This window comes from Pipra filicauda, unplaced genomic scaffold (genome assembly GCF_003945595.2).
Source record: "Pipra filicauda isolate LSUMZ 115617 unplaced genomic scaffold, ASM394559v2 scaffold112_size3218982_pilon, whole genome shotgun sequence".
NCBI classification, from domain to species: Eukaryota; Metazoa; Chordata; class Aves; order Passeriformes; family Pipridae; genus Pipra; species Pipra filicauda.
Genome location: NW_024103574.1, coordinates 2,262,257 through 2,287,529, shown reverse-complemented (window position 1 = coordinate 2,287,529; position 25,273 = coordinate 2,262,257). Strand labels below are relative to the sequence as shown.

The 25,273-nt window shown below is 39.2% G+C and overlaps 1 protein-coding gene across 1 annotated transcript; it reads right to left on the bottom strand.

Moving 5' to 3' along the window:
• Nucleotides 1-2,086: 2,086 nt before the first annotated feature.
• On the bottom strand, nucleotides 2,087-24,367 carry SLC25A24 (solute carrier family 25 member 24). The gene is made up of 10 exons (XM_027742839.2): nucleotides 24,055-24,367; nucleotides 13,284-13,410; nucleotides 12,674-12,761; nucleotides 12,091-12,202; nucleotides 9,304-9,462; nucleotides 8,841-8,993; nucleotides 7,582-7,689; nucleotides 6,743-6,910; nucleotides 5,252-5,402; nucleotides 2,087-4,571 (listed from the first exon to the last, which is right to left on the bottom strand). The coding sequence occupies exons 1-10, from the start codon at nucleotides 24,238-24,240 to the stop codon at nucleotides 4,393-4,395; spliced, it is 1,431 nt and encodes a 476-aa protein (XP_027598640.1). The 5' UTR covers nucleotides 24,241-24,367; the 3' UTR covers nucleotides 2,087-4,392.
• Nucleotides 24,368-25,273: the final 906 nt, after the last annotated feature.

Sequence of the window (25,273 nt, the reverse complement as noted above, 5' to 3'; positions counted from 1 at the left end):
TCTTCAACTTAATGGCTTTTGCTGACACCTACTTCAAAGGGACAGGCACTAGATATTCGCTTTACATGAGCCCATAGGGGACAAAACCATTCTGGATTTTAGCATGAGTAGTACTGACACATTATATAAGTGAACTTACTGACTACTTCTCTTTGATCTCATACTTTCAGCTTGCAGGAGAAAGGTCTGCAGGGACAGCAGTTTCACTGCTCCAAGAGTGTTCAAGTAAAAGACCATTCTGGAAGCTGCTCCAGCTACTGCACAAAGGAGATGTGCAAACTTGGTGCAGAGAAGAAAAGGTTTTATATGTGTCCATGCGCATAAATATATGTAAATATGTATGCAGGTGTATACACACTATGGGTTTTTTCATACACTTATATAGTAAATACTAGACTCCTTTGTTAGCTTTTTAGCAAAACAGATGCAAAGGTTAAGAGCTTAGGTGCACAGTACTCAAGCATTTAGTTAGTTGCCAGAACACAGACAATTTTTACCCTGAATTGCACAAATATGGACAAAAAAGAAATATTTCTACACATTTTCAGACACCAAGAGGGCTTAGAAGCTAAACATAATTCACACAGCAAGACTGTCAATATTTCAAAATTACTGTGTTGAATAGCCAGTTCTTACCAATTACGTTCTCCAAAAAATACAGTTTAGACCAGTATCTTGTTTTATATAAGTCTTAAAAGACTTATATTAAAAGTCCAGTCCAATATCAGAAGGGGAAGCATTTAAAAACCACACTTCCTTGCACAGCAAATAGCCTGCAGGTTAAGACATCATTGATATTTTCGTAGTTCTTGTGTAGCAACATCCCACACTGCACTGCATTTACTGCCATACCTCATCTCATGGGCAAATATTGAAAAGACATGAAAAGAAAGTCACAAATACATTCTGCCACACTCTAACAAGTGCACCTAGCTCAGAGGTGTGAAACAAGGCAGTAAAGAACACAAGTCGTTCAACCTGGGCCTCTGAAGGCTAATCTGGGCATCAGGCAGGCCCATGACCCAGTCTCACCTGGGTAGTGCAGCAGTTCTTTAGCAGAAGGGAAAGCTGGGTTTTAGCACACAGAGTTCACTGTGGCCTTTCAGCTCCCAGGTGTGTGCCAGGCAGCTTGGGCCTGGGCTGGGGCCACTGTGGGGAATGCAACTGCTGCAGGAGGCATATCCTGCCAGGAAGCCCACCACAGTCAAGAGGGGAAGGCATGCACCAGCAGCCCTATTTTAAATTCCATGCCTTTTCTGCAGCATTTTCTAGTGTTAGTGCTACTGAATAGCAGTCACACCCCACATATATCTTGAAGGGAAAACAAATGAGCTTTTCCTTTCCCTTCTGGGCCCTTCTTGCAGAGAATTTCCAGTTAAAAAAAGCATTCTTGCCTCGAGTGGAACTGGATGTCAGATTGTTCATTTAGTCAGGAATCACACATTGCACATCTACCTCTTTCATTACTTAAAAGCAAACTTCTAAATCTGATGTTACAAGAACTGCATTTGCAGCAATCATGGACAAGAAAAGCCTCCGTAATTTGTTTACAATCGTCTTTAATATTTGAAGGATTGGTGTGAAAAACTCATGAGTTTTCAAAGCTGGCTGCCAGCATGCTTTTAGTAGCATAGCCATGCTACACATGCAGAATAAATTAAGTCAATTACCTTGAAAAGATTTTATATTGATCCTATGACTAACAGGTAAGATTAACAACAAAGTGAGATCAACACTAAGAATACAAGCAAGTACATTTGTCCCAGGTTATTATGAGTTCTGTCACGCAACAGACACAGAAGAAATCATGGTGTAATAATGTTCAATGAATGAGCAAAAATAGTAAACATTATGTGATCTCCCACTGAGCAATGAGACAGCTAGAGTTTTAAACAGGATGACAATTGACTAATCTCAAACTAGGTTTTCAAATAACAACATTACAGCAAAGCATAGGGTAGTCTCAAACTTATTTTTAGATAAATTACTTTCATTTTTGACATTAAGTGTTACGCATATAATGCAAGAAAGAAGACAGATGATGATCTGTCTATCAGACCGTGAAAAAAACCACACTCCAGCCAGATAAGGAAACAAAGATTTATTGGTAGTTTTATAAAGCTGAAAAGGTCATATATTTAAGAGACAAAGAATACACAATTGAACAGAGTCGTTATCAAGGCACATAATGAAAAACCAAATTTGAAACATCCCATCTTTTCAACATTTGAAAAGATCACCATAATTTTCAATACTCATAATGGCACTTGCACACTATAAACAAAATGGAGGAAGTCTAGAAGATAGAAACTGCTAAAGTCATCTTTACATCACACACACACAATACATTTGCTCATTGGTCACAGTCAAACAAAATGATCAGCAATTGATCTCACAAATCCCACAAAGATACAACAATATTGGCAAAACCAAGAAACACTCAGATTAGAAAGGCATTATACATATGAATGATTTGGATTTTTTGGGTTTTTTTGTTTTTTTTTTAAAAAAGTGCAAAGTCCAAGGTTTCCCTAAAGGGAAGGCCAAAATACACAGCTAGAGCTGCCATTTTCTGAAATCTGATGAAAACAAAATTTTATAATACAGGTTTTATGGAGTTGTTATATATCAGTTTATGGAATAAACAGCAGCCATGGAAGCACTGATCACAGATTTACGTGTGACTGCTGTTTGCAAAATATGGCCCAAATAGTATGTGGAATAAGGGAGGTTCAGGCAATTATTTATGCTTGCTTATTTGTTTGTTTAAAAAACCCCAAACAACGAAAAAACCCACCCCCCCAAGAAAAAGAATTAAAAAGGAGACCCTTAATGACCTTAAAGGAACAAAGTTCTTCCTTCGGTAATCCAATTTCAGGAAGTGGTCTAAGAGCAGTTGCTTTTAGAAGGTCAAGGTAAGTATAATCTTGAATTTACCAAGATTAAGACACCACACATTGCAGAAAGCAGAAAAAGCCTAAGAAATGAGTTCAGTAATAATTGTTAATCTATTTCAGTGTTCAGGCCTGAAGGCAACTGAAATGTGTGCCCCTCAAAAAAATAAAAAAAAAAGTCACTTTGGAAGTACTTGGAAATGCTTAACTTTCTGCATTGAGGAAGTGCTGCTTTGTTTTTTGACAAGGACCTGTTTCTCAAGCACTAACAAGGTCTATATGCATGCTTTGCTTGCTTCATGAACATCAATCTGATGGGCACCTGAGATCAGCACTGCCAGTTGGTCACCTGGACAAAACACTTCAGTATTTCGCTGTCTGAATTTCACACACACAGCCACTGTGCACAGAAGAGTGAGGCAAAGAGGATTTATTGTGCATGACAGACCTGTAAAACCATTACATAATAATGCAATCCTCTGTGGCTAAAAGCACATAGTGGACTGCAGCCCTCTGAATAAGGGAAAGAATGGAAAGTCCAAAATGAGAAGCATTTCTCTTCCCAAGGCAGCTATGAAGAGCTCTGTTATTGCCTGTACTACAACCACCACCCAGCTTAATACTGCATCTGCCACCCTGCTTTTAAACAGCAACTTGCACTTGTATGGAATGGATATAACAACCAAAGCCTTTTCTGTTCCTATGTATTACGCTCCAATAAAACATGCAGCTGTTACCCAAAGCTTGCCATGGTTAATGGTGCTAACATTTACAGGTGCAATGAAAAGCAGGTCCAGTGAAGCAAGTTATCAAAATCGCTGACTGTATTACAAAAATACCGTGTAAATCCATTCGAGGTATCCTGATACCATGGAACAGCAGTTTGTCAGGCTCTTTAACTAACAGAAAAAAAAGGTCTGCCTGAAGATAAAAGGTGATAGACTACCTAGTAATGTGTAACTCCATCCTTGTCTGTATCCAAGATCCTATTTCTTACGAACTTAACATTCAGTCTTCAAAAATAACAAAAGTGCTTACTTCTAGGCATGCAAAATGTTGCCTGTGAATTGCTTGAGTATAGGCAGCATGACAGAACAAAAAGTCACTTTCGTACTTTCATATATTCAGTATCAAGGCAGTATAAACTTCTCCTACCTTTGGTTTGATCCAAGACAAATACACATTTAGAAAAGACAAATAAAAAAAAGAGAGAGCAAAATATGCATGATTTCCTAAAAATAAAAACATATTGTTGATTTAAAGACAGTTTCTTGATTTTTTTTCAACTCAGTGACATTTTAAAGTGCAATATAAGTATCTGTTTAGAAATGGTGAACTAAAATTTAAGAAAGTTTCTTCCCACTTAAGGACAAAAGTAGAAGTTGCAGCATCTCTCCACGAAGATCTGCCTCAAACTGTGAGAGCAGATTACTTGAGAAAACATTATTATTCTGGTGTTTCCAACAACATTAGAAGCATCTCACCTTTTTCCTTCATCTCATGCTATTCCCAAATTCTGCTTCATTTTTTCATATACAACATAGCTGATGCTGACAGCTGGAAGCACTTTCATAAAATTAGGGGCTATGCCCCTGTAAAGTCCTCTGAGTCCCTCTGTAGCAATAATTCTTTGAAAGAGACCAACCATGCTTAGCTGTGGAGCTCCTTCCACTGAGGCTAGAACAAAAATATAGTGTGTTATACAATAGTTTGGGTAATATTAAACTTCTCAAGCAAGTATCAAATACCTGGGTGGTAAGCCTGATATTCACCCCTATGGTCACTGAAAGGAGATCTTTTTATTCCCAGACATTTGGGAGATATTCCTGTGTCAAAATCCCACTGAAAAGCATTATCCATCTATATTCCTTTAGAAATCTAGGCTCCTATCCTTAAGTGCACAAACCTATCAAATAAAAATCTCAACTATGAAGCTGTCTTTATGCAATGTCCTCCAGAGCAAACCTTGTTGTCTGCCTTCACAGGACAATGCAAGCCCTGCCACTTAAAATCTAAATTTTAGGGAACATTCTGAATTTTAGAAAAGTGCTCCCAGACTGTGACAGGGGCTCTATGTCTGGTAGTCTTGTATGGACTCTCAGACTATACAGAGCACCAGTGTCCAAAATGTTACTTTTGAATCAAGTATGAAGAACAACAGTGTTGGGGCTAAGAGGGAGGAGAGACCAACATTAAGAAGAATTTTCTAGATAAGTCCTTGGTTTTTCCAAGTTTGTTTTTGGGGTTTTTTTTGTTTGTTTTTTTTTTCTTTATTCCTATGTCTCTGCTACAGCTATTCCAAATGATACAATTTTGATGTGACCACACAGATATATTTTCAGTACAAGACAACTCACCTTGAGCCTGCATGCGTGTTCTGATAAGAGCCAGAGGGTAACTGGCTAACTGCCCACATGTGCTGGAAGCAGTTCCACATCCCAACAATACAAAAACACCTGGGTTGGCAGAGCTTGATGCATAGTGTTCTAGCCATGTACTCTTTAAGAGCTGCCAAGGTATAAAATTAAATAGTAACACAAGATATCTGCATTCAAAATTAAACAAATACTTCTTTATTCATAACAGACCTTAAGGGCTCAATCCTGAAAAGCACCAATCTCACTACACCAGTCCTACACGCTGACTTTTAAAATCCACACCTTAGGACACAGGCAAGGACTTAAAGCAGACTACAGTAGTTAGTACCTAGAAGAGAAATCCTTAAAAGATCCAGCAGCAGGAACAGTGCTCACATTCTAGACCCGGAATACTTTGAGGAGAGAAGGAGGGAAACCCAACTCAGCACCCCATGGGGTGCCACAAAAGCTTGTTCAGCTATGCACATCACCTCATGCAGAAAAAAGGATGCAAACTGGGAAAAAGAATTTCATGCAGTTTTGAAAACATTTGTCAAGCAATTCTGCTGATTACTAATGCAGTGTCAAAAAAAAGATTTGTCTAGACTAGGAAAAAAATTACTCTATGTATCTAGAGTTATTTAACCCACTTTGAAGCAACACATAGCATCTAAGGTAGATGAAATATTTTCAGCATTGGTGGTGAGTGTAATAGGTGTCAGTTCCTCTTGAAAGGAAAGACAGAGGTTTTTCTAATTCCTCAGAACAACTATGTCAGCCACAAAGAATTTTGGTAACATGCACAGACACACAAGAAGTTCAGGTTTAATATAATCCAATTATAAACCAAAGAAAATGGCAAAAAAATATATTAACTATCATAAATGCAGGATAGGTACCATAATATGAATATCTTATCAGGTTTTTAAGGCCCATATTTACTATAGAATGGTATGTTCCTGTCTAACAGAGTTAGTTTAGTATGCAAGCACAGTGTACTGCCAAGTCTATATAATCCTGTCTAAGAACATTTCCTGTTTGGTACTGTTGCATGTAAGAGCCCATCTGCACAGGCACTACTGCAGGAGGGGCAAACAGAAATAATGAAGTCTAGTAACATTAGAGGAAAGTCTCATTTGTCTATTTTCAATCAAAGGCAACTGTAATAATACAAGCATATTACGAATCTAACTAATGATACAGACATTGTAAAGAATATTTACGCTTTTTGTAAAGTAACTGGTGACACTACATGCATCCAGTGATCTAAACTCACAGAATCACAGAATATGCTGAGTTGGAAGGGACCCACAAGGATCACTGAGTCCAACTCCTGGTCCTGCACAGGACCATCCCCAAGAGTCACACCGTGTGCCTGAGGGTATTGTCCAAACACTTCTTGAACTCTGTCAGTCTTGGTGCTGTGACCACTTCCCTGGCAAAACTGTTCCAGTGCCCAACCACCCTGTGGGTGAAGAACCTTGAACTCACCTCATAAACAGCAAGGTCAATGCCAGCATAAGGAATTATACCCAGAATATTAGGAATATAGCCTTTGTAGAAAGCCTTTAGACCTTCTCTTTTTAAAATCTTCTTAGCACAGTCAAACATCCCAGAATATTGCCCTGTTTTACCCACAGCCAATCTGGTCTTTAAAACCTAAAAGGGAAAAAAGAGTAGCCTTAATTAATTACCTATTTTATAGTCTATTTTATATACACAGTATACCTCTGCTTTTTCAATTCTCTTGAACTGCTTTGCATTTTGGTGCTTTAAGCCTCCTTTGTGATGATTTCTGGCAAGTATTTGTTAGCAGTAGGCTTCTTCAGGTCTATCCTTAGTGCAGAGCACAACACAAAACCATATACTAGCTTACAAATTCTTAGACTTTTTGATTAAAAGAGCAATATTTTTGATTAGCTTGAAGGCAACAGTGTGGGCAATATTCAATGAAGCATCAGCTAAGGAACAAGTGAGAGCATTAACATACCGACAGATCCCACTTCTGGTCTGGGAACACCGAAGCATATGAAGAAAATAATTTTTTGAAAAGCATGACACTTAGAGAGGTAGTTAAGGAATATAAAGATTATGTCTCACTAATGAAACAATATTATACAGCCAAATACAGGGAAAAATTACAAGAACCAATCAGAACATAGTATATTCTAAAATGCCTAGCACTGAAACTCTGAAAGGAAGTCCAAAGTAAAAATAAATTAGGATATAAGACTAGAAAGGAATCCTTACAATATTTGCAAGAGCAAAATGGGGTTTACTTTGGAAATGAAGTAAATATTTGGCTACTCTTTGGTATCTCTGTTACTTACCTCCATGGGATAAATAGAAGTTTGTGCTGTTGCTCCAGCCAAAGAACCAGATATAAATCTTTCAACAGTGCCCAGCTTTCCATCATCCTTAGTGAGTATCTTCTTATACTGTATAGTTAAAACATAAAATAAACATCACATGCTTTTTAGGAGTGGCAAGAGTTACTATGAAAGGCAAGAGTACAGTACAAAACGTCTTTTCAAGCTGTACTTAGTTTTTCGTGTATTTACAGTTACATTTACTAACCCAACAAATTTAGAACTATTCTCACTGCAGCTCTGTGATTCTCCAGAATACAATAAACATTCCAGCCTACAAGAATCCTTTACATTAAACACCTCAGTCACCCCCAGTATTGTCGAGTGTTCCACAGTCAACTCCAGGGTACCCTCACTATGGACCCCAGAAAACAAACTGGAACCGAACTCCTTGCATTCTTTGGTTGGAAAACTGGATCTGCAAGGATCAACTGGCAATTTGACAGAGGCACTTGGAGAGCTCTATATACTGTGTCCTGCCAGGCAGAGACACCATCATGCAAGAATGCATCGTCAGCTCCCGAAAGGCTGAATAAGAGTAAAGAATAATGTGCCCAAGATTACTCTATGGTACCTAAATCTGCACTTCAGTCTAGCAATATCCCCAAGTTTATTTGATTTTTGTTGCTTTTATTTCCTAGTTGTACAGAAATGCGCAGTACCTTCATTCAGACTTACTTGAAGCACTAGCAAGCCCCACAGAGGAAAAATAAAGCTCATTTAAATACACCAGAATGGGAGTTCATTTTCCAAAGGAGGATTAGGCCTTAACATGATGCTTAAAGCTGATTCAGAGGTAAATATAACTCTGAAATCCAGGCTGAGGGCATCATAGCACTGTGATATTTGACTTTAAATGAATCCTGTGTAGGTTCAGCTCACATAATGTGCTAAGTTTTTGGTTGTTGTCACTTTGAAGGAACAATCTAGGTATTAATACAGGGCTCATACAAAGCCATGCAGACTGGAAGACAGTTTAAAATGTATGACAGATTTAGTTTATGTACACTACTTATAATACAATAGCAAAATCTGCCTAATACTAAGTATTCTATTAATGGAATAGACTATTTTAAATCTGAAAGTCACCCTAAATTACTGTGACAAAATCCTCAACCATGACAAGAACTCCTATATAATTCAACAGTGCAAATAATGAACAGTGAGAGTGATGTAGTATTTTATTTACCATTGTTTCCATTCCTGATTTATCATCCTACCTGTTCATAAGCCCAGAACTTAATAGCTGTTTCAGGAGCTATTTTCACAACATTTACACCATTTCCCCTCCAAAGGGATCGAACACCACCTTCTTTCAACATTTGCTTGAAACCACTGGCTATATTCATTTTGTTTGATTTTGAACCATGAACCTAAAAAAAAAAAAAAAAAAAAAATCAAAGTCACAGTAAAGAACACTGCTCTGATTAGCTTATAAAATTCATCAGTATTAAACTGATTAAATATATCAACTAGTAAAGCCACATCCACTATTGAAAAAAATCTTATTTTAGTGGCACAAGTACTGTAATATTTTGCTTACATTTTTGTCCACATGACTATGGAAAAGACAATTTTCATTAACACAAAACATGGAAATTGTCAAAACATAACTAGACCTCCAGAACGTAGATACTGAACTGATGCACTGGAAACCAAAAAGTTCTTGGACATTGCACCCACCTGCATCATCACTTTAAGGCGATCTAATGGTGCTGTACCTGTCCGGGAGACAGCACCAGCCACTCCTCCTGCCAACAGCTGCTTCCACCACTGTCCAGTCTTTTTCTCTTCCTCTGTGAACTCATCTGGAACAGTCAAACTATCTCCTATATCCAACACCTTTTAGAATCCAAAGCAAAGATGCACAAGTAACTGTCTCGTTCCATCACCTCGGTTTTATCAACAGTTCTAATTCAAATTAACATATCACTTAAGAATCTGTAAATAGAATGCTAGTTAACAAAATTAAAAAATAGCTCTAATTTACATTCTATAATTAACTTGCTATGCATTGCTATTCAATGAAAAGTAACTTTTAGTGACTTCTACATAGATATTGAGCAATAACACCACAGACCCACCATTTCAAAGACAGCACCATCATCATTAAAAATTACGACAAAGTTCCGCCTTGAGTATGGCCCAAGCAAAGACATTCTGTCATGATCGGCAGTCCTTTACAGTCAGCACTAAAGCTCAAATGCTTATATGTTGCAGCTAACCTTTCACCAGACAGCCTTCTGGGATTAGTTTGGTAATCTCCTAAGGATGCTAACAAGAGATTTCTCTCTCACGGTAATTTATTCACACATATGTGGAATGTCCCCTTACCCACACTCTCCCCAGCATTTTCAAGTAGCATTTTTACAGCTGATACAGCAAAATATTCTATTTCTGGTAATTGCTGTGTATTACCTTAAAAAATTAGAAGTTTGACTAATGTTTTATACATTATCTTATCATCAGCTATACTGAAAAACACATTGAATAACTTTTCTCAGCTATAAATGTTTGAAATTTCATTAAGAGGTGCACATTTGTATTACTATTCAATTTGATCAAAGAGCAACATTACTGCAGGCTTTAGTGATAAAGCTGTCCAAGACATAAGACTATGAAATCTCACATTTCACTTAAACATAGTCTTTGTTCTTATGTGTAACTTGCAACCATGATATATGATACGTAGATAATGCAAACATGATATTACACATAAATTAAACTTATAAAAGGAGCAAGAATATTTTAATAACTGGTAAGTACTGTCCAGAAAGCATGTTAACAGATAAACCTTTTAAATTATTGTTGACTTTAATTGTAGATACTATATCCCTAATTTACGCTGTATTCTCTATCTGTTAGTAGACAGACTACTGTCTTGGTCATGTGGAACAAAAATTGCAGAATGCAGACTATAAATATTGCCAGTGGACAAACAGGATAAGCACCAACTATTCTGGATACTGAACACAGAAGAGATCAATGGGAAAATCCTTTCATCTTTCTGACATTCATGGTTTCCACGTAAGGTGTCATCAGTTGCTCAACTACATGAAAACATCAAAAGATCAATCAGAACTCTCAAAATACAAATTCAATGTTCTTAGAGATATTATGCACATCTACCAGGGTTTAAACCTTGTGTCTACGGAGACCTAAATGCAACTAAGAAAAAAAAAAGATAAATTTGAGGGCCTTTATAACAGACAGGCCACAGCTACCAACTCATAATAAGTCTATGCCAATGCAGTTATCTGCCTGGAAGAGCCTGACAGCATTAAAATTTTACAATAAAAACAGAACTGAAAGAACTGCCAATGCCAGCCAGGCTGGGAGGTCTCACATCTGCTCTTATCTGAAACAGCAGCTGTGTTGCCGTGTAGCTGGATTTTGCTTGCTGTGATAACTGGGTCATCAGCTGACTGCAACACTAAGAACACAAGAGGCTCCCGGAGTTGTTTCTAATGACATTCCATAAAAAAAAAGAAAAATATAGATCTTATGTTTAATAACAGTAAAAAGCGGCATTTTATTAAAGCAAAGGTTTTTTTACGCAAAGTAAGCTGGGACCAGGGCTATTTGAAGTAATAGCAGTGCTTCAAGTGCTTTCTTGAGCAAACAGGGAGCTAACTCTCTTTTGGCAGGCATTCCTGAATTGAGATTGTACAGTGTGAGACATTCAAAGCTCTCAGATCTCACAAACTGGTTTTTATTATGGAAATGCTGACTTATCCCTGGAGATACAAATGGTCTCACTATATTCAAAGCAATCTGTCTTTACCTAACTTTATTTAGTCAAACAATCTACAGGAAGGATATTTAGCAAACAGGACTACTATTGGTTTACTTACTTATTGTTCTTGAAAGTCAGTCACTGAGATGACAAGAGCTCCATTCAATAATAACTTTAAAAATTTATTTGCAGAGTGGATATCCTATTGCTGTATATTCTGTCATTTTTAAATTCTATAGCACAAAAGAGTGCGAGAACATGTGCACAGAAAATCATCACTAAAGACACTAGTGATTTTATGATATTACTGTATAAATACAAATACTAATTTCAGCATAAGAAACAGTCTATATAATGTCTATATAATTTGTTTCAACAAATCAAAAAGCACAGAACATAAAAATATACTGTAATGTGTGGAGAAGAAAAATATTTATTATTGTGGTTATTATTTTTCTGTGGAATATCTCCAAAGGAGGAAAAGGATTCCATCCTAAGAATTACTGATAATTATTTGCAAAGTTTAGACCAAGTGCTTTGTAGAGAAGAAGGTCACATGACACTATCCTGCTGGCACATGGGAGAGCACAAAGTGAAAAGGAAAACCAAACAATTCTAAACATAGATATGCTTGAAATATAATAAGTGTGAAGCTGTTATACTCAATATTGCAAATTAACACAGCAGAGATGAACCTATAAACTGTACTAAGTTAAAAGAAAAGTTGAACTTACAGTGGAATGTTTCCAATATCGAATTATTTCCTCAATGTCTGTAGCTGGATTAAACATAAAATGATCTCTCCACTCATTCCAGTCTACTGTCATTGTCCCATCAGCATCAATACTGAAAAGAAATTGAACAGAACTATATAAGGAAACAGTAGCAGGGATGGGGTTTTGTTTTGTTTTCTTGCCTTCCCTCTGTCCTTTTTTTTTCTGTCCATCACATCAGTGACAACTAACTGTCAATTCCACGTGGTGACTTCAAGGCTGAATCTGCCATGGCCTTTCAATACTATGCTTTTCCTATCCAAGTGCATCTGGCATATTCCCTTTAAAAACATAATATAACACTTCATTATATCAACATTTACAGGGAAATGAATAACATTCTCCTCCAGAACCAGATGCTCCAATAGTGACCACTTACTATTACCCAAGAGTAGATGGAATACATGAGAATTCCCATAAAGGCACCACTGAAAGTACCAACACTTTTCAAAATTATAATCCCATTTATTCTGTTCTCTGAGTTATAAAAATACTTTACAATACAAAGAAGCTTAAAATACTTCAAGAAATAATAATTCCTGACCTTTGCAAGATCTTTTCTGCCTGTTTTTCTGAAATGTTTATACCCAGTATCTTGAGGGACTGGACAACTTCTGATGCTTCAATTTTTCCTTGAAACATTAAAAGAAAGATGATACATATTTAAAACATGGATCTTACTACAGTTAGCACCTTGGAGCTCACTAGGTTCTATTGTAATACCTGCATAATAGCAAAGGTAATTTAAAATCAGTTTAAATACAGATGATGTATTTTGATTGCCTACTATAAGGACTGAGCAAAGCCAAGTACATTAAAATCATGCAACCAAATTGGATGCAAACATTCAGTAAGAAACTGTTTTATCTTTACTAGGTAGAAATAGTTAGAAATTTCCTTATAGTTTCTCCATCTGGGAAACAAAGAGCCCCAACTCAATGAACCTGGAAAATAACAGAAAGAAAAGAAGACCACAATAACTTATTATTACAATCTGTAGTAAACTATAATTATGATCCTATTAAGGAAAAGAAGTAAAGGTTCCATATTCACAACATTTTTTTCCATTTCAGACAAAGAATATAAGTTGAATTGCTTTTAACGTACAGTTTCTTCAAACGATATTTGAACAAATAAGATAAATCAAGGCATACCATCATTGTTTTTGTCCAGGCTCTTAAATGCCAGTTTCATCTTCTTCTCATGTTCTTTAAGGTACTGCATAAATTCTTCGAAATCCAGCTGTCCATCCTGGTTAATATCTCCAGCTTTAAAAATTTTCTGTTGAGAGAAAATTCAACAGTTGACTTTTCTAAATTACAGCAGGTCACAAAGCACCATTTGGTTCCAGAATTTAATGTACTCATATTTTCATAAAGAGAGAAAACACTCGGCAGTAAATATATATTTGAGAAAGCATTACTGATTATTTACATAACTTTCCTATGTAGAAATTTTAAGGTTTCTTACCAGCACTGGCAAGTTATACCTACAGGTATCAAATAATTTGTGGAGAAAGAAGTGGGGGCAGGACAAAATCACAAAAGAGACAAGTTTAAGCCTGTGAGCTTCCTATACATGCAATTGGTGAATATGTCGGTCAAATTAAACAAACATAATCTTGACTATCCTCTTAATCCAGTGGTCTATTAATTATGAATTATAAAGATAAAAATACAAACAATATTTAACAATTTAACTGCTGACCAAAAAAAACCACAAAAAACAAAGATCTTGCCCAACTAGCACTTCCATCCCCCAGTGTTTGAGACCAGGGCTTTCTGCTTCCAAATGCCCTGACTACAATCTTAAACAAACTTGTACCAAGTACAGACACACTTATCTTCCTTTTTTGCATGTGCTTCCTACTAACTGCCCTGCAGATAGAAACATTTACATGTAAAAATCAACTGAGTTCAATACATGGCACACAATAGCCAGGAAACAAATGCGAAACAGAGCTCAGGCTTCCAAGTCCCTTCTATCTGGCAGACTACCATGCACAACTCGAGTTTCAGAGGAAAGTAACTCTCAACAAGATTTGCACGGCTGTTCTAATCTGCAAAATCTGCTTTTAATCATTCTGTTTACTCCACTTTAATTAGCAGAAGTCCTCAAAAGACCAAAGTCCAACGAGTTCTAGCCTACAGAAACTAAACACAAAAGAAGCTGAAAACTGGTATATTCGTTGAAGGTGTCTGAAGAAAAATTTAAGGCATCTGAGTGCATTTATGTGGCCTCATTCATCTTCCCTATCCTTCTATAAAAAGTAACGTACTTTAACATTTCATCTCAAAAATCAAAATTGATAAGATTATCAAAGATTTCTCAACAAAATGGAGGAAAATTATGTGGTACACCACAGTGAAACAAGCAAATTATTTACTTCCCATAATACAGCAAATTGCACCAAAAAAAAACCAACTCAAGATACCACCTATTTAGACAAAGGGGTTTGGTATCAGCTTTGAAAATAGTGTTCTTAGTACAGTCATCAGTCCAGCTTGATTGTAATTTCTATTAATAACCTGTCAACAAAGATATACTCATCAATTCAGTTTCATGCCCTTGTCAATATCGTTGGAGCTATTCAGAATTTACAAAAAATTCTGAATAGAAATTTTACAAAAAAAATAACTTACATTTATGGAAGTTTATGGATACGCTCCTGACCATGACCTTCTAACAAGAAATTAAGAAAGGCTAACAGATGAATCATTCAAAGCCCCCCAAACAAATAAAAAAACTAACCAAAACCCACCATTAAAAATTACTCTAGCCCGAAAGGAGTCCCCCTCCTCAAAGACACTGCAATCTCAACCCATCTTTTGCTCCATGCATGGCACTCCATGCCACAGGGTCCAAGTGTCCTGCTTGGCTCCCACACACTACTGAGAAGAGGTGACTTACGTGGCACTTGTACTCACTTGGAGTGAGTTCTAGTCAACACAAACTCCTACTGTTCCCCACTACTATCCAAACCACACAAAACAAAATGCAGAACAAGGAAAGTGTTGTTCTGCCTCACAGATATGACAAAACTTGAACTATATTATAAATTACAAAACCTCCACTGCTGAGGATGATGTGAGCCAAAGAAAACGGAAATTCCTAGGAAGTTCCGAGAGCCACACACTTCTGTGTGTGAAGGGGGGTACCTTTCAGTTCATCTGCCAAAGAAGCAGATTTCATACTGCAACAACTAGAAAAGGGTAAGCACAAACATACTCTCCATTCCCTACTTTTGTTTTGGCAGTTATTTTCCAGACTTCAAGCCAGTGTCAGCCACTCTCAGTGTGGCAGAACACAAGTGACGGGGAACAAAAACGTGTGGTTTCCTCAGTAGGCACACGGATTTTTCTCTCAGTGCAAATCTAAAAGTTCATACAAATAAAAGCCTCTTGGTGTTTATGAAATGAACTAATTATGTGGGTGTTAAAGTTTCAGATTAAAATCAGTAATTCACAGGTTTGTGGAACAAACAGGAACACTAGAAGAAGTTTGTCGTCCACCTGTCGGGCAGAAACTTCCTCCTGGGGGGTTATATACTCCATGGGCATAGCCAGCAGGAAGACACATACTTGATTCTGTGGGGAGCCTGGCACACTAAGTCCTAGGTACAAACTGCCCATTCACAGCATCAAATAATTTAGGCTGGAAGGAACCTCTGGAGGCCACTGAGCACAACTCCAGCTCAAAGCATGTCTAATATAACTGGATCTGATTAGATCAGGTTGCATATGACCACGTCCAACTGAGTCTTGAACATCTCCAAGGATGGAGATTCTACAGCCTCTGCAAGTAAACTGTTCCATCATTCAATCACCTCCTCCCCAGTTCAACAATTAATCCAACTTTGCTGTTCTGCATTTAGTATATTACCAGATTTTGTATAATTACAGCCATTTGTCACTCTGCCACTGCCTGGTTCACCAACTTCTCTGATGGAGGAGAACTGGATGCATTTTAAAATAGGTATGCTTACAACAATAGAGCAGGAACCAAACTAAATGCCAATATTCACTTGGAAGTCCTGGGAAACAATGTTCAGCATGCCTGCCTCATAAAACCTGCCATTTCTTGTTACAGACTCACTGTGGGATCACCTCACCTTTACAGAACCAAGAGGAAAATGTTTATTTTTCAAGGCATAGTATTTCTTTTCTCGTTGTCTAAAAACTGTAACCCCAAGCAATAAGGATAATTCACTAGATAAAATGAAATGGTGACCACGTAAAGAATTGCTAATTACTAGATACAGGAAGACAGTTTAGATGATGACATGAGCCAGCAATGTGCACCTGCAGCCCAGAAAGCCAATCACATTCTGGGCTACATCAAAAGAAGAGTGACCAACAGCTCAAGGGAGGTGATTCTGTCTCTCTGCTCTGCACTTGTGAGACCCCAGGAGTGCTGTGTCCAGCTCTGGGATCCTCAGCACAGCAAAGACATAGACCTGTTGGAACAGGTCCAGAGGAGGCCACAAAGATGATCAGAGAGCTGGAGCATTTCTCCTATGAGGTGCCTATGAGGAAAGGCTGGAGTTTTTCAGATTGAGGAAGAGAAGGCTCCAGGGAGACCTTATTGCAGCCTTTCAACACTTAAAGGGGCTTAAAAGAAACGTGGGAACAAACTTTTTAGCAGGGCCTGTAGCAGTAGGACAGGGGATAATGGTTTTAAACCAAATGAGTGTTGATTTTGATTATTTATAAGGCATAAGTTTTTTACAATGAGGATGGTAAAACACTGGAGGAGGTTGCCCAGAAAGGTGGTAGATGCTCCACCTCTAGAAACATTCAAGGTCAGGCTGGATGGGGCTCAGAGCAATCTGATCTAGTTGAAGATATCCCTGCTTATTGCAGGGGGATTGGACTACATGGCCCTTTAAAAGTCACTTCCAATCCAAACAGTGCTATGATTCTATCATCTTTCTTTTTAATGCTACGGGCCTTCAAACATACTGACTAAAATGCTCCTATGCTGACCTATTTGGTCGTGACACTGTCGCCTTTTTCTCTCCCCCTCTTTTTTTTTTAATAATTCTGCTACTTTTATTCTTTTTCTGCTGCATATTTTCTTAATACAGCTGCTTTCAAAGTCCTGCACAACCAGGCAACACCAACGTGAAAGGCCACAAGTAGAGTGAAATACCGAAGATATTTTTTAAAAATTTTCTCCATAATATAAATCATGTTGCAGTGTTGAATTCCTACTCCTCCAGAAGACCTCTGTATTTGGTGTGGAAATGTAAGTCAGCAGGTCTGATGAAAAAAAAAAAAAATAGGAGTTACAGACAGGCTTTATATACACATCAAAAAAGCCTGACCCTCTGTAAGTGTCCTGATGAATTATTAGATTACGCTGTGCCAAAGTTGTGAACTTTAACACATTTATGGCTACAATGTAAAGACAAAGAATGCAAGACACTAGAAATCTTAATGCTTTTATGTAGACTTTTAACTTCAGAGTTTCATTTTTTACACTATTTAGTATCACTATTTACATATTGTGCATAAGCCTTCACATTCTGTTTACAAAACTCAACTGTGTGTGAAAGGTGGGGCTGCTGAGTGCAAAGGATTACCAATCATCTATTCATCAGCTTGTTATGTCAGCTAATTAATATAATACAAAGAATATTTAAAAGGAAGTGATTCAACAAGAAGTTACTGGCTTCCTATCGTGCTATCTACAAGACATAAGCAAAAAACAGCACTTCAAGATACGTAACTGATGCAAGTAGCAATTAGTTGTTCTGCAAGCTGCAACAGGAGTTCCAAAGGGCACAGTTACAAATTCTGCATATAAAGAACTCCAACATCACAGTAAGAATATCATCATAAGAATATCATGACGATATTCTTATTTAGCCATTCACAAGTTTCACACTTGCTTTTAAAACCAGAGGTACTATACATAAAACCAATCATGATATTCCCTCCTCCTCCTCTTTTCCCTTTTTTCAGTTCTTTCCCTCTTCACCTCTATTTTTTTTAGCACCAGCCATTCACATAGCTCTGCATTCTACAATTTTAAGTTATTTCACTGTAATATTATTGGAAAACAAACTCAGTTACAGCTGAAGTATAGACAGCTCTCCTCTCTTTACTGGACACATACCCAACAATAGTCCTTTTCCTATTTATATTTGCCAAGACTACACAAATTTATGCAGACTATGATGACCCAAAAAACAGTAGTAAAGATTATTAAAGTCAGTCTTGTCAAACTACATCAGTTGGGAGATAAACCCAGCATAAAGGGAAAGGGCCTGAGGATGTGTTCACTCAGCATTACACCCCAGTGAGTCCATATAACACACTAACAAACTAGACTGACACTCCACCACCAGAAATCCAACACAACACTGTATTTTGAGCAAAACAGTAATTTGAAGTGCCTCCAAAGGCCTCCCAATTTGTCCAAATTCTGCATACATATTTACTCGCCCCCCAAAGCATACTAGTAACATGTAAACCCAAGCAGGCCCTTTAAACCTGCCACAGAGAGACATTAAGAGCCCCCTACTCCAGTACAGCAGACTTGCACCCTTGACAGTAGCAGCTGTTGCTATCAGCTGCAGAGCTTCCCTTTCCTGTTCTCTGTCCTAATTATCACTCTTCCTGCTACAGGACAGCACTGGCAGAGGTCTTCTCACTGGTCCATTTCAGGTAACAGAATGTCTAGAAAACAGGACTAAAAAGGACAAGATGCAAGTCATGAGTATGCTCTCCCCCCATGCTTTGCAGAAGCTGCTCCCTCAGGACCTGGATAAACTCTCTCAACTCATAGCTATGAATTAAATTTCAAGAATCTGAAACAGCATACATGGAAGATGCAAACTATCCCTTGAATTTTCATTCAGCATTCCTTGCAAGTTACACTGGTATTTTTGACTTTGAACATACTTGGTAGACAGACTTTTCCCATTAAATAAGACTACTCTGCTAAAAAGGCATCCCCACCTTAGTCATCTCAAAAGATTTATCAGTTTACCTTGTTTGTTTTTCTGGGACACACTGGTGTCTCAAGACAAGGGTTTAGCAAAGCACTTCAGCATATGGTTAAGAGATGTCTCAGAGGTGAGGCTTCCCATATTTGGCAATTCTTGGCATTCTTGCACTTTGCAGCAGCAGGAGGAAGAATTAATCACTCACTGTAGTCTGTCACTTTTCAGACAAAAAACTATCAAGTTAGTATTCAAAAATAGTTCATTTTATCTCCTTGGATGTTTAAGTTGCTAAAACAAACTTAAGATTCATCTTGCTCTTTCATATGGAGACTTGGAGACTACAGCACATATCGGTTAAAAGCTTCTGAAGCTGTACACATGGAAATGAAACAATTACTATATTATATATATATAAAAAATAATGAAACAATGAAAAAATGTTTGCTTACAATTGAATATTACTGAAGATATTTGAGGTATTTCACAATTAAGTCCCCATAAGCAGACATAATCATCACAACTATTATGACCTGAAAAGGGAAGTTTTCTACAATCACATGACGTGACTGTAGAATCATGTTTTGGTAAAAACTGCAGATATCAGACTACTCTAATTCTGTAGCACCAGTTTTTTAGCCGACTATTAAGGTGAGAGAAAGCTTCAATTCACATAAAGAATGACACAGACAAGGAAATGCTGAAGCTTCTAAGACTGTGAATCTTCATATCACATATGATAATATCTAAGAGTAGATACAGTGTGATAGAAGATGCCCAGGTATCTTCTTTGAAATTGCCAAAGTAATCAGTATTTTTTCTAATTTTCTAGCCAAGCTACAAAATAACGAAGACACTTCAGTTAACTTGGTCTCCTAGCCTTCTAATTTTGCCATGTATGGGAAGTTACCAAAATTAGGAAAAGAGCAAACATCTTAATAAAGTAGTGCAGAATTATTCAAGGACATATTTAGCTCAGTCACTAAACAAGTGTGTGCTTTCTGGACTAAGAACTGCTAAGATAAGTTCAAGCTCTGAAGCACTATCTAGCTGTAGTTTTTAGAGGCCAGAGAAAAGCACAGAAGGAAACAATACACACCTGGCCCTGTTCTCACCCATCCCCTTCTGCTGAGACACAGCAGTGGAACACAGCACAGGGGCCTGCCTCACTTTACAGAATTCCGAATTTCCTATGGTTTAAATGCAGAAACACATTTCAAGTGTTTGAGTATTTTTTAGACTTGATTGGGCTAAAATTTTCATAAGCAGAGTCGATTGCTCTAAATAGACCATATTCTGATTGTAGAGAAATTAGTCTCATTAGGCCCTGTCTCCACCACACAGAGGTGTCTCATCACACTGTTCTTTATCTAAAGGAGCTTTAATGTAGCCAAAGACTTATGTCAAAACGCTACAGAGTCAGTCCAAATAAGATCATTATACTGTTTCCAGAATGTAGTTATTCATTTCAGTAACATCTGCCTACTCCTAGCTCCAGGACTCAATGTATAAATAGTACCTGAATTTGAATGCTTGGCTGTTCCAAACTGAAGCTTGAAATACAGGGTTCACCTCCTACGGATTTACTGTAAGGACTGATTGCAACAGAAGGAAAGGATGAACAAAAATAGTACTTGATATAACTACTCACACCATTTATGGTACTCTCGCCTACGAGACACAGCATTCTGAAGACATAGGATGAGATCATATGAGATCTGATCCCAGCATCTATTTTGTGTCTCTACTAATCAAAGCCACCGTACAATAGCTGTTAATATTGCTTCTAAAGCAACATCTGATACTGTCACCACACTGAATTCCTTTTTCGTAGGTGTTCACATATTACGTCAGGAATCTTTTGCAACGTTTTGCAAAGTTAACCATTCCTGGCAGGTAATGTACTACAACATAAACCAGGTGTCACCCTGGCAGCTTCCAAGCAGCACACATTCCAGATTTTCCAATGGTTTACTTTTGTCTGTCAGACACTGACAGAAGGCAGGTCAAGTAGAACATAAAGTCAGGAGCTTCTGTCATGTTATGCTATGATGTCTTGCTATGGGGAAAAAATGATTCTTCCTTAGAGGGACATGCAACCTACCTCCAAAGCTTACCACATGGGTTCACATCAGTTCTTGTATCTACAATGTTACTTCACCTAAAAGAGTGTCTCATCATTAACAAAACTGTCAAGACAACTGAGGAAGGCTGAAAGAAAATACTGGTAGTCTACTACTCAAATGGATAGTGGGCTTGTATCCTATAAAACATGCATATTCCTTCTAGAGAGGAATTACATTGAAAGACAAAAGAGCAAAGTAGTACCAGTAGCACAAACAATAATTTCTACAGTGAAGATGACAACTTGGGATCAACCAATTGACTTGGCAGTGAAACCCAGTAATGCTCACACGGTCCCTTTACCAGTGCCTCCCAGAAGAATGATGACCCAACACTTCCAGGTACGTGGGTTGGAAGCCAATCCTGCAAGAGATTTTTGGAAACCTAACACAGGCCAGCATCTAGAACATAATGGCAGCACAAGGCTTAAGACTGACCCAGCCATGATGTACTGAAGCCTATTCTGCTCTAGGATATCCCACGCTCTGCCCATGCCAGGGTGCCACTATGCTGGCAGGGCTGAGCAGTTCAGTAGCTAACACTTTGCCATGTTGTGTCATACTTCCACGTCTCAATTCCTTACTCATTAGTTATTAGTAATTATAAGGGTACTTCTGCCTCTCCAAACACAAATACGATGATTCAATATCTGACTCCTTTAATAAAATACCCTTTTACCAAGTAGCAAAAAGACTAAATTCAACATCACTTTAAAGCTCGAAGTGAAGTGGGAGAAGGCAGTTTTGAGTTGCAAGAAAGTACAGGAAGCCGATTAGCAGGCAGTAGAAGGCAGGAAAGATGCTGGAGGCTAGTCTTACTGAGGCTCTCTTATTACAAGAAGTCTAGATATTAACAGTTACATATAACTAGTCTAGTTTCTAGTTCAAATTGTGCCCACCACTGAGTTTAAAACAGTGAGCATATACAAGTTCCAGTGCACTCCAACAATTCTTCCACCCCTCCCAAATGCACATGACTCATAGCTTGCTTTGTTTACTCTGTATTTCTTAAACTGAGGCAGCACTTCCTGCTCTGTTACATCCAGGTAAGTCTAGATCATCTCTATCTATTTCATGGGTTTCACTTTCAGTTTATCCTGAAGCAACTGAGAATAATTTGACAGTTATTCAGATGTGCACTAGTAATGAAGATCACTGATCTTGAGAAGGAACTTGGAACTTCAATTCTAAGTTGCTCAAAATTTCAGCAGCACACCACTTGTGACTCAGGGCTTTCACTGAATTATGTTGGAAGACCACCTTTGTTAAACACCAGAAAATTAGCTGGTCACCTGTTTCCCCACTGTTCAATGTAAGTAAAAACCCCAAACTGTTACAGTCAAACTGGTACAACAGGTTTACAACAATGTGTGTATAATCTGTGACTGAAATTCATAACTGTCATGCTCTTAATACTGACAACTTTCATGGATAACCAAACAGGCCAAACTGTCCCTCCTTTATATACCAACACCTAAGAACACAAAACGTGCCTGATGTAAAGATGATTTTGACCAGCAGCAATACTGAAGCGAAAGCATGCTCTCATTTATACTCTCGTATAAACACCATTCAACTCAAGAGGACTCCTGGATACTTTTCCCTTAAGGACAGGAGACAGAAAACTAAATACCTGAAAGTGGTAAAATAAAGACCAAATAATGAGACCATAGGGGAAAAATTGGCAGAGTATCCCACAGTTAGCATAAGGTCACTGAATTATTGACCCCTCAACACTAGAGTCAAAATTTAAGTTCCTTTTCCTGCAGCTCTTTCAGAAAGTGTGCAACAGCTACTACAAGCACGGCAGTGGAATGCCCTCGAACCATTCTTTATACTGAAACAAACAGAATTGCTACAGCAACAGCTCCCCCACAGATCTCACCTGTATCTGTTCAGCCTAACTGAACCCATGCATGCCTTGTCAGTGCAGACTTGCCTTACCACACAAACACGTACACCTTCAGAATTGCACATTAAATGACTTTATATGCTGATCCCTGGGGATTACTGAAAGCAATTAGGAGAGATAAGGTTCTCTTCCAGGTTCTCTTCTGCTAGTATAAGTCAGCATCGCACTGGAATGCTTGATGACTCAAGTTTTACTGACTTCTGAGGTCAAAATATCGATAGAAGGGACAAAGCAATGTAACAGTTGAACTGATTGCTACAGAAGCCGCACCACAAAGAAGTGCACTGCACCTTTCGTGGTTTGATGACCACTCTTACAAGTGTGCATTTTTTAATACAAAGGCCTCGGTATCTGACGTAGTCCATACCAAGAATCATTTCCATGTCTATGTGTCTAAGGAGAGCTAGCTTAAATAGCTAGTTCTGAAATCGCAACCTACGGTTATACAGATTTACTTACGTGCTGCCCAAACAAACCTTAATTTACTCTGATCTAGATAATGCATGGGTGGAGTGATAGATAAAAACTGTAAATTACTATCATTTATCGTGCTGGAAGAGGAATGTGCTATCAAATACCACCCAACAAGGAGTCAGAGGATGTCAAAAGTCCACATACGATGAGTAAACCCACTTGGCAGTGGAAGCGCCGACAGCCGCACGCGCTCGGGACCCTTCGCCTACAACCCGGGGCGTGCCTGTACAACACGGCCCGCGGCGCTGGAACGGCGTTCTGGGGAAGGAAAAAGGCAGGCCCGAGGCCGCGTCCATCCAGGAGCGGCCCCGAGCCTCCGCATGCGGCGGCAGCAGCGGCAGCCCCGGCCCGGCCGCGCCCGTCCCTCGGGCTGGGCAGGGGTGGCGGCCGGGCCGGGGCTTCTCACTCTCCCTGCGGCCCCTGGAGCCGGGACAGAGCCCTCGGCAGCGGCTGCGGCCCGCGCTTACCTCCTCAGCCTCCTTCCCCAGCGGGATGCCCATGGCCCGGAGGCCCGTCTGGAGCTCGGCGATGTCCACCCTCCCGTCCTCGTTGAGGTCCAGTTTCCTGAAGAGGTTGGCGTACCGGGAGTCGCCATCCCTGTTCCCGTCGCAGGCGGCCGCCGGCAGAACAAAGCCTCGCAGGAGCGGGAACATGTCGGGGCCGCGAGGCGCGGACAGACGGACGGACACAAGCCCTCGGCTCCCGCGGGCTGGGCGCGGATAAGACACCACCCGCGCTCGTGCTCCCACAGCTGCCCGGGGAGGGAGAGAGGGAGGGAGAGGCCGGCCGGGCCCGCCCGGGGGCGGAGGAGCGACAGAGGGAGGGAGCCCCGGCACACCCCGCCCGCCTCTTCCTCCACCCCGCGCCGCTGGGGCGGGGAACGTGAGATGGGGAGGGGAAACCGCAGCCCCTTGTGCCCGGCGCGGCGCTCCCGCCCGGATTTACACGGCTGTATCCAGCTCAGGGTTTCCAGTACAAGTAGAGAAACACCGACAACGCTGCAGAAGACCGAATTTGGATACTTGGGCTCATTCTAGTCCCCAGCGGTGGAAGACTGGGTTGAAGGTGTATGGAGAGCCTTCCCAGCCTAAGAGCTTAGCTTGCTTGGCCTAACAGAACAAAGGCTAGAAGAGGAGACATCTAGGTTTTTTTGCTTCATAATGGCTTCATAAATAAATCAGTGGAGTAAGTGGAAAAGGACACAGCTGGTATAATAGCAAATGGATAGAAAATGTCAGCAAGCAAGCTCTCCATGAGAGAGTTGTAGTGAAAAGTAATTTCAGCTGCCACTGAATTGAGTCTTGCTCTTATGGTGCATATTCAGCCAATACATAATCATGGAAAGCCCATTTCAGCCTTACAGCAGAAACTTAGCAGCCTTGCTCACAGAGTAATTAATAAAGCTTGTGTGCTACACTGTCTGACCACAGACTAGTGTTTGAAAAAGGGCTACACGCTCTTATGACTTGCGCATGTAAAGACTGCCAGGTTGAGTTATAGGTTCATTGAATCACAGAGTGAGTGTGGTGGGAAGGGATCTCCTGCTCAAAGAAAGCTCACCCATGAACTCAGGCCAGGTTACTCAGGTTTATTTCAACCTTAAAGACCTCCAAGGATGGAAACTGGACAATCTCTCCAGGCAGCCTGGCCTAGAGCCTGACTGTCCTCACAGGGAAGAATATTTTC

Bases quoted from the DNA above. Each gene is read 5' to 3' on its own strand.
- SLC25A24 (XM_027742839.2), bottom strand. From the start codon at position 24,240: ATGTTCCCGCTCCTGCGAGGCTTTGTTCTGCCGGCGGCCGCCTGCGAC. The intron at 7,690-8,840 runs GTAGGATGATAA...TTAACTATACAG, and splicing joins AGTTCTGGGCTTATGAACAG to TATAAGAAGATACTCACTAA. The intron at 5,403-6,742 runs GTGAGTTCAAGG...ATACCTTGGCAG, and splicing joins TTGACCTTGCTGTTTATGAG to CTCTTAAAGAGTACATGGCT.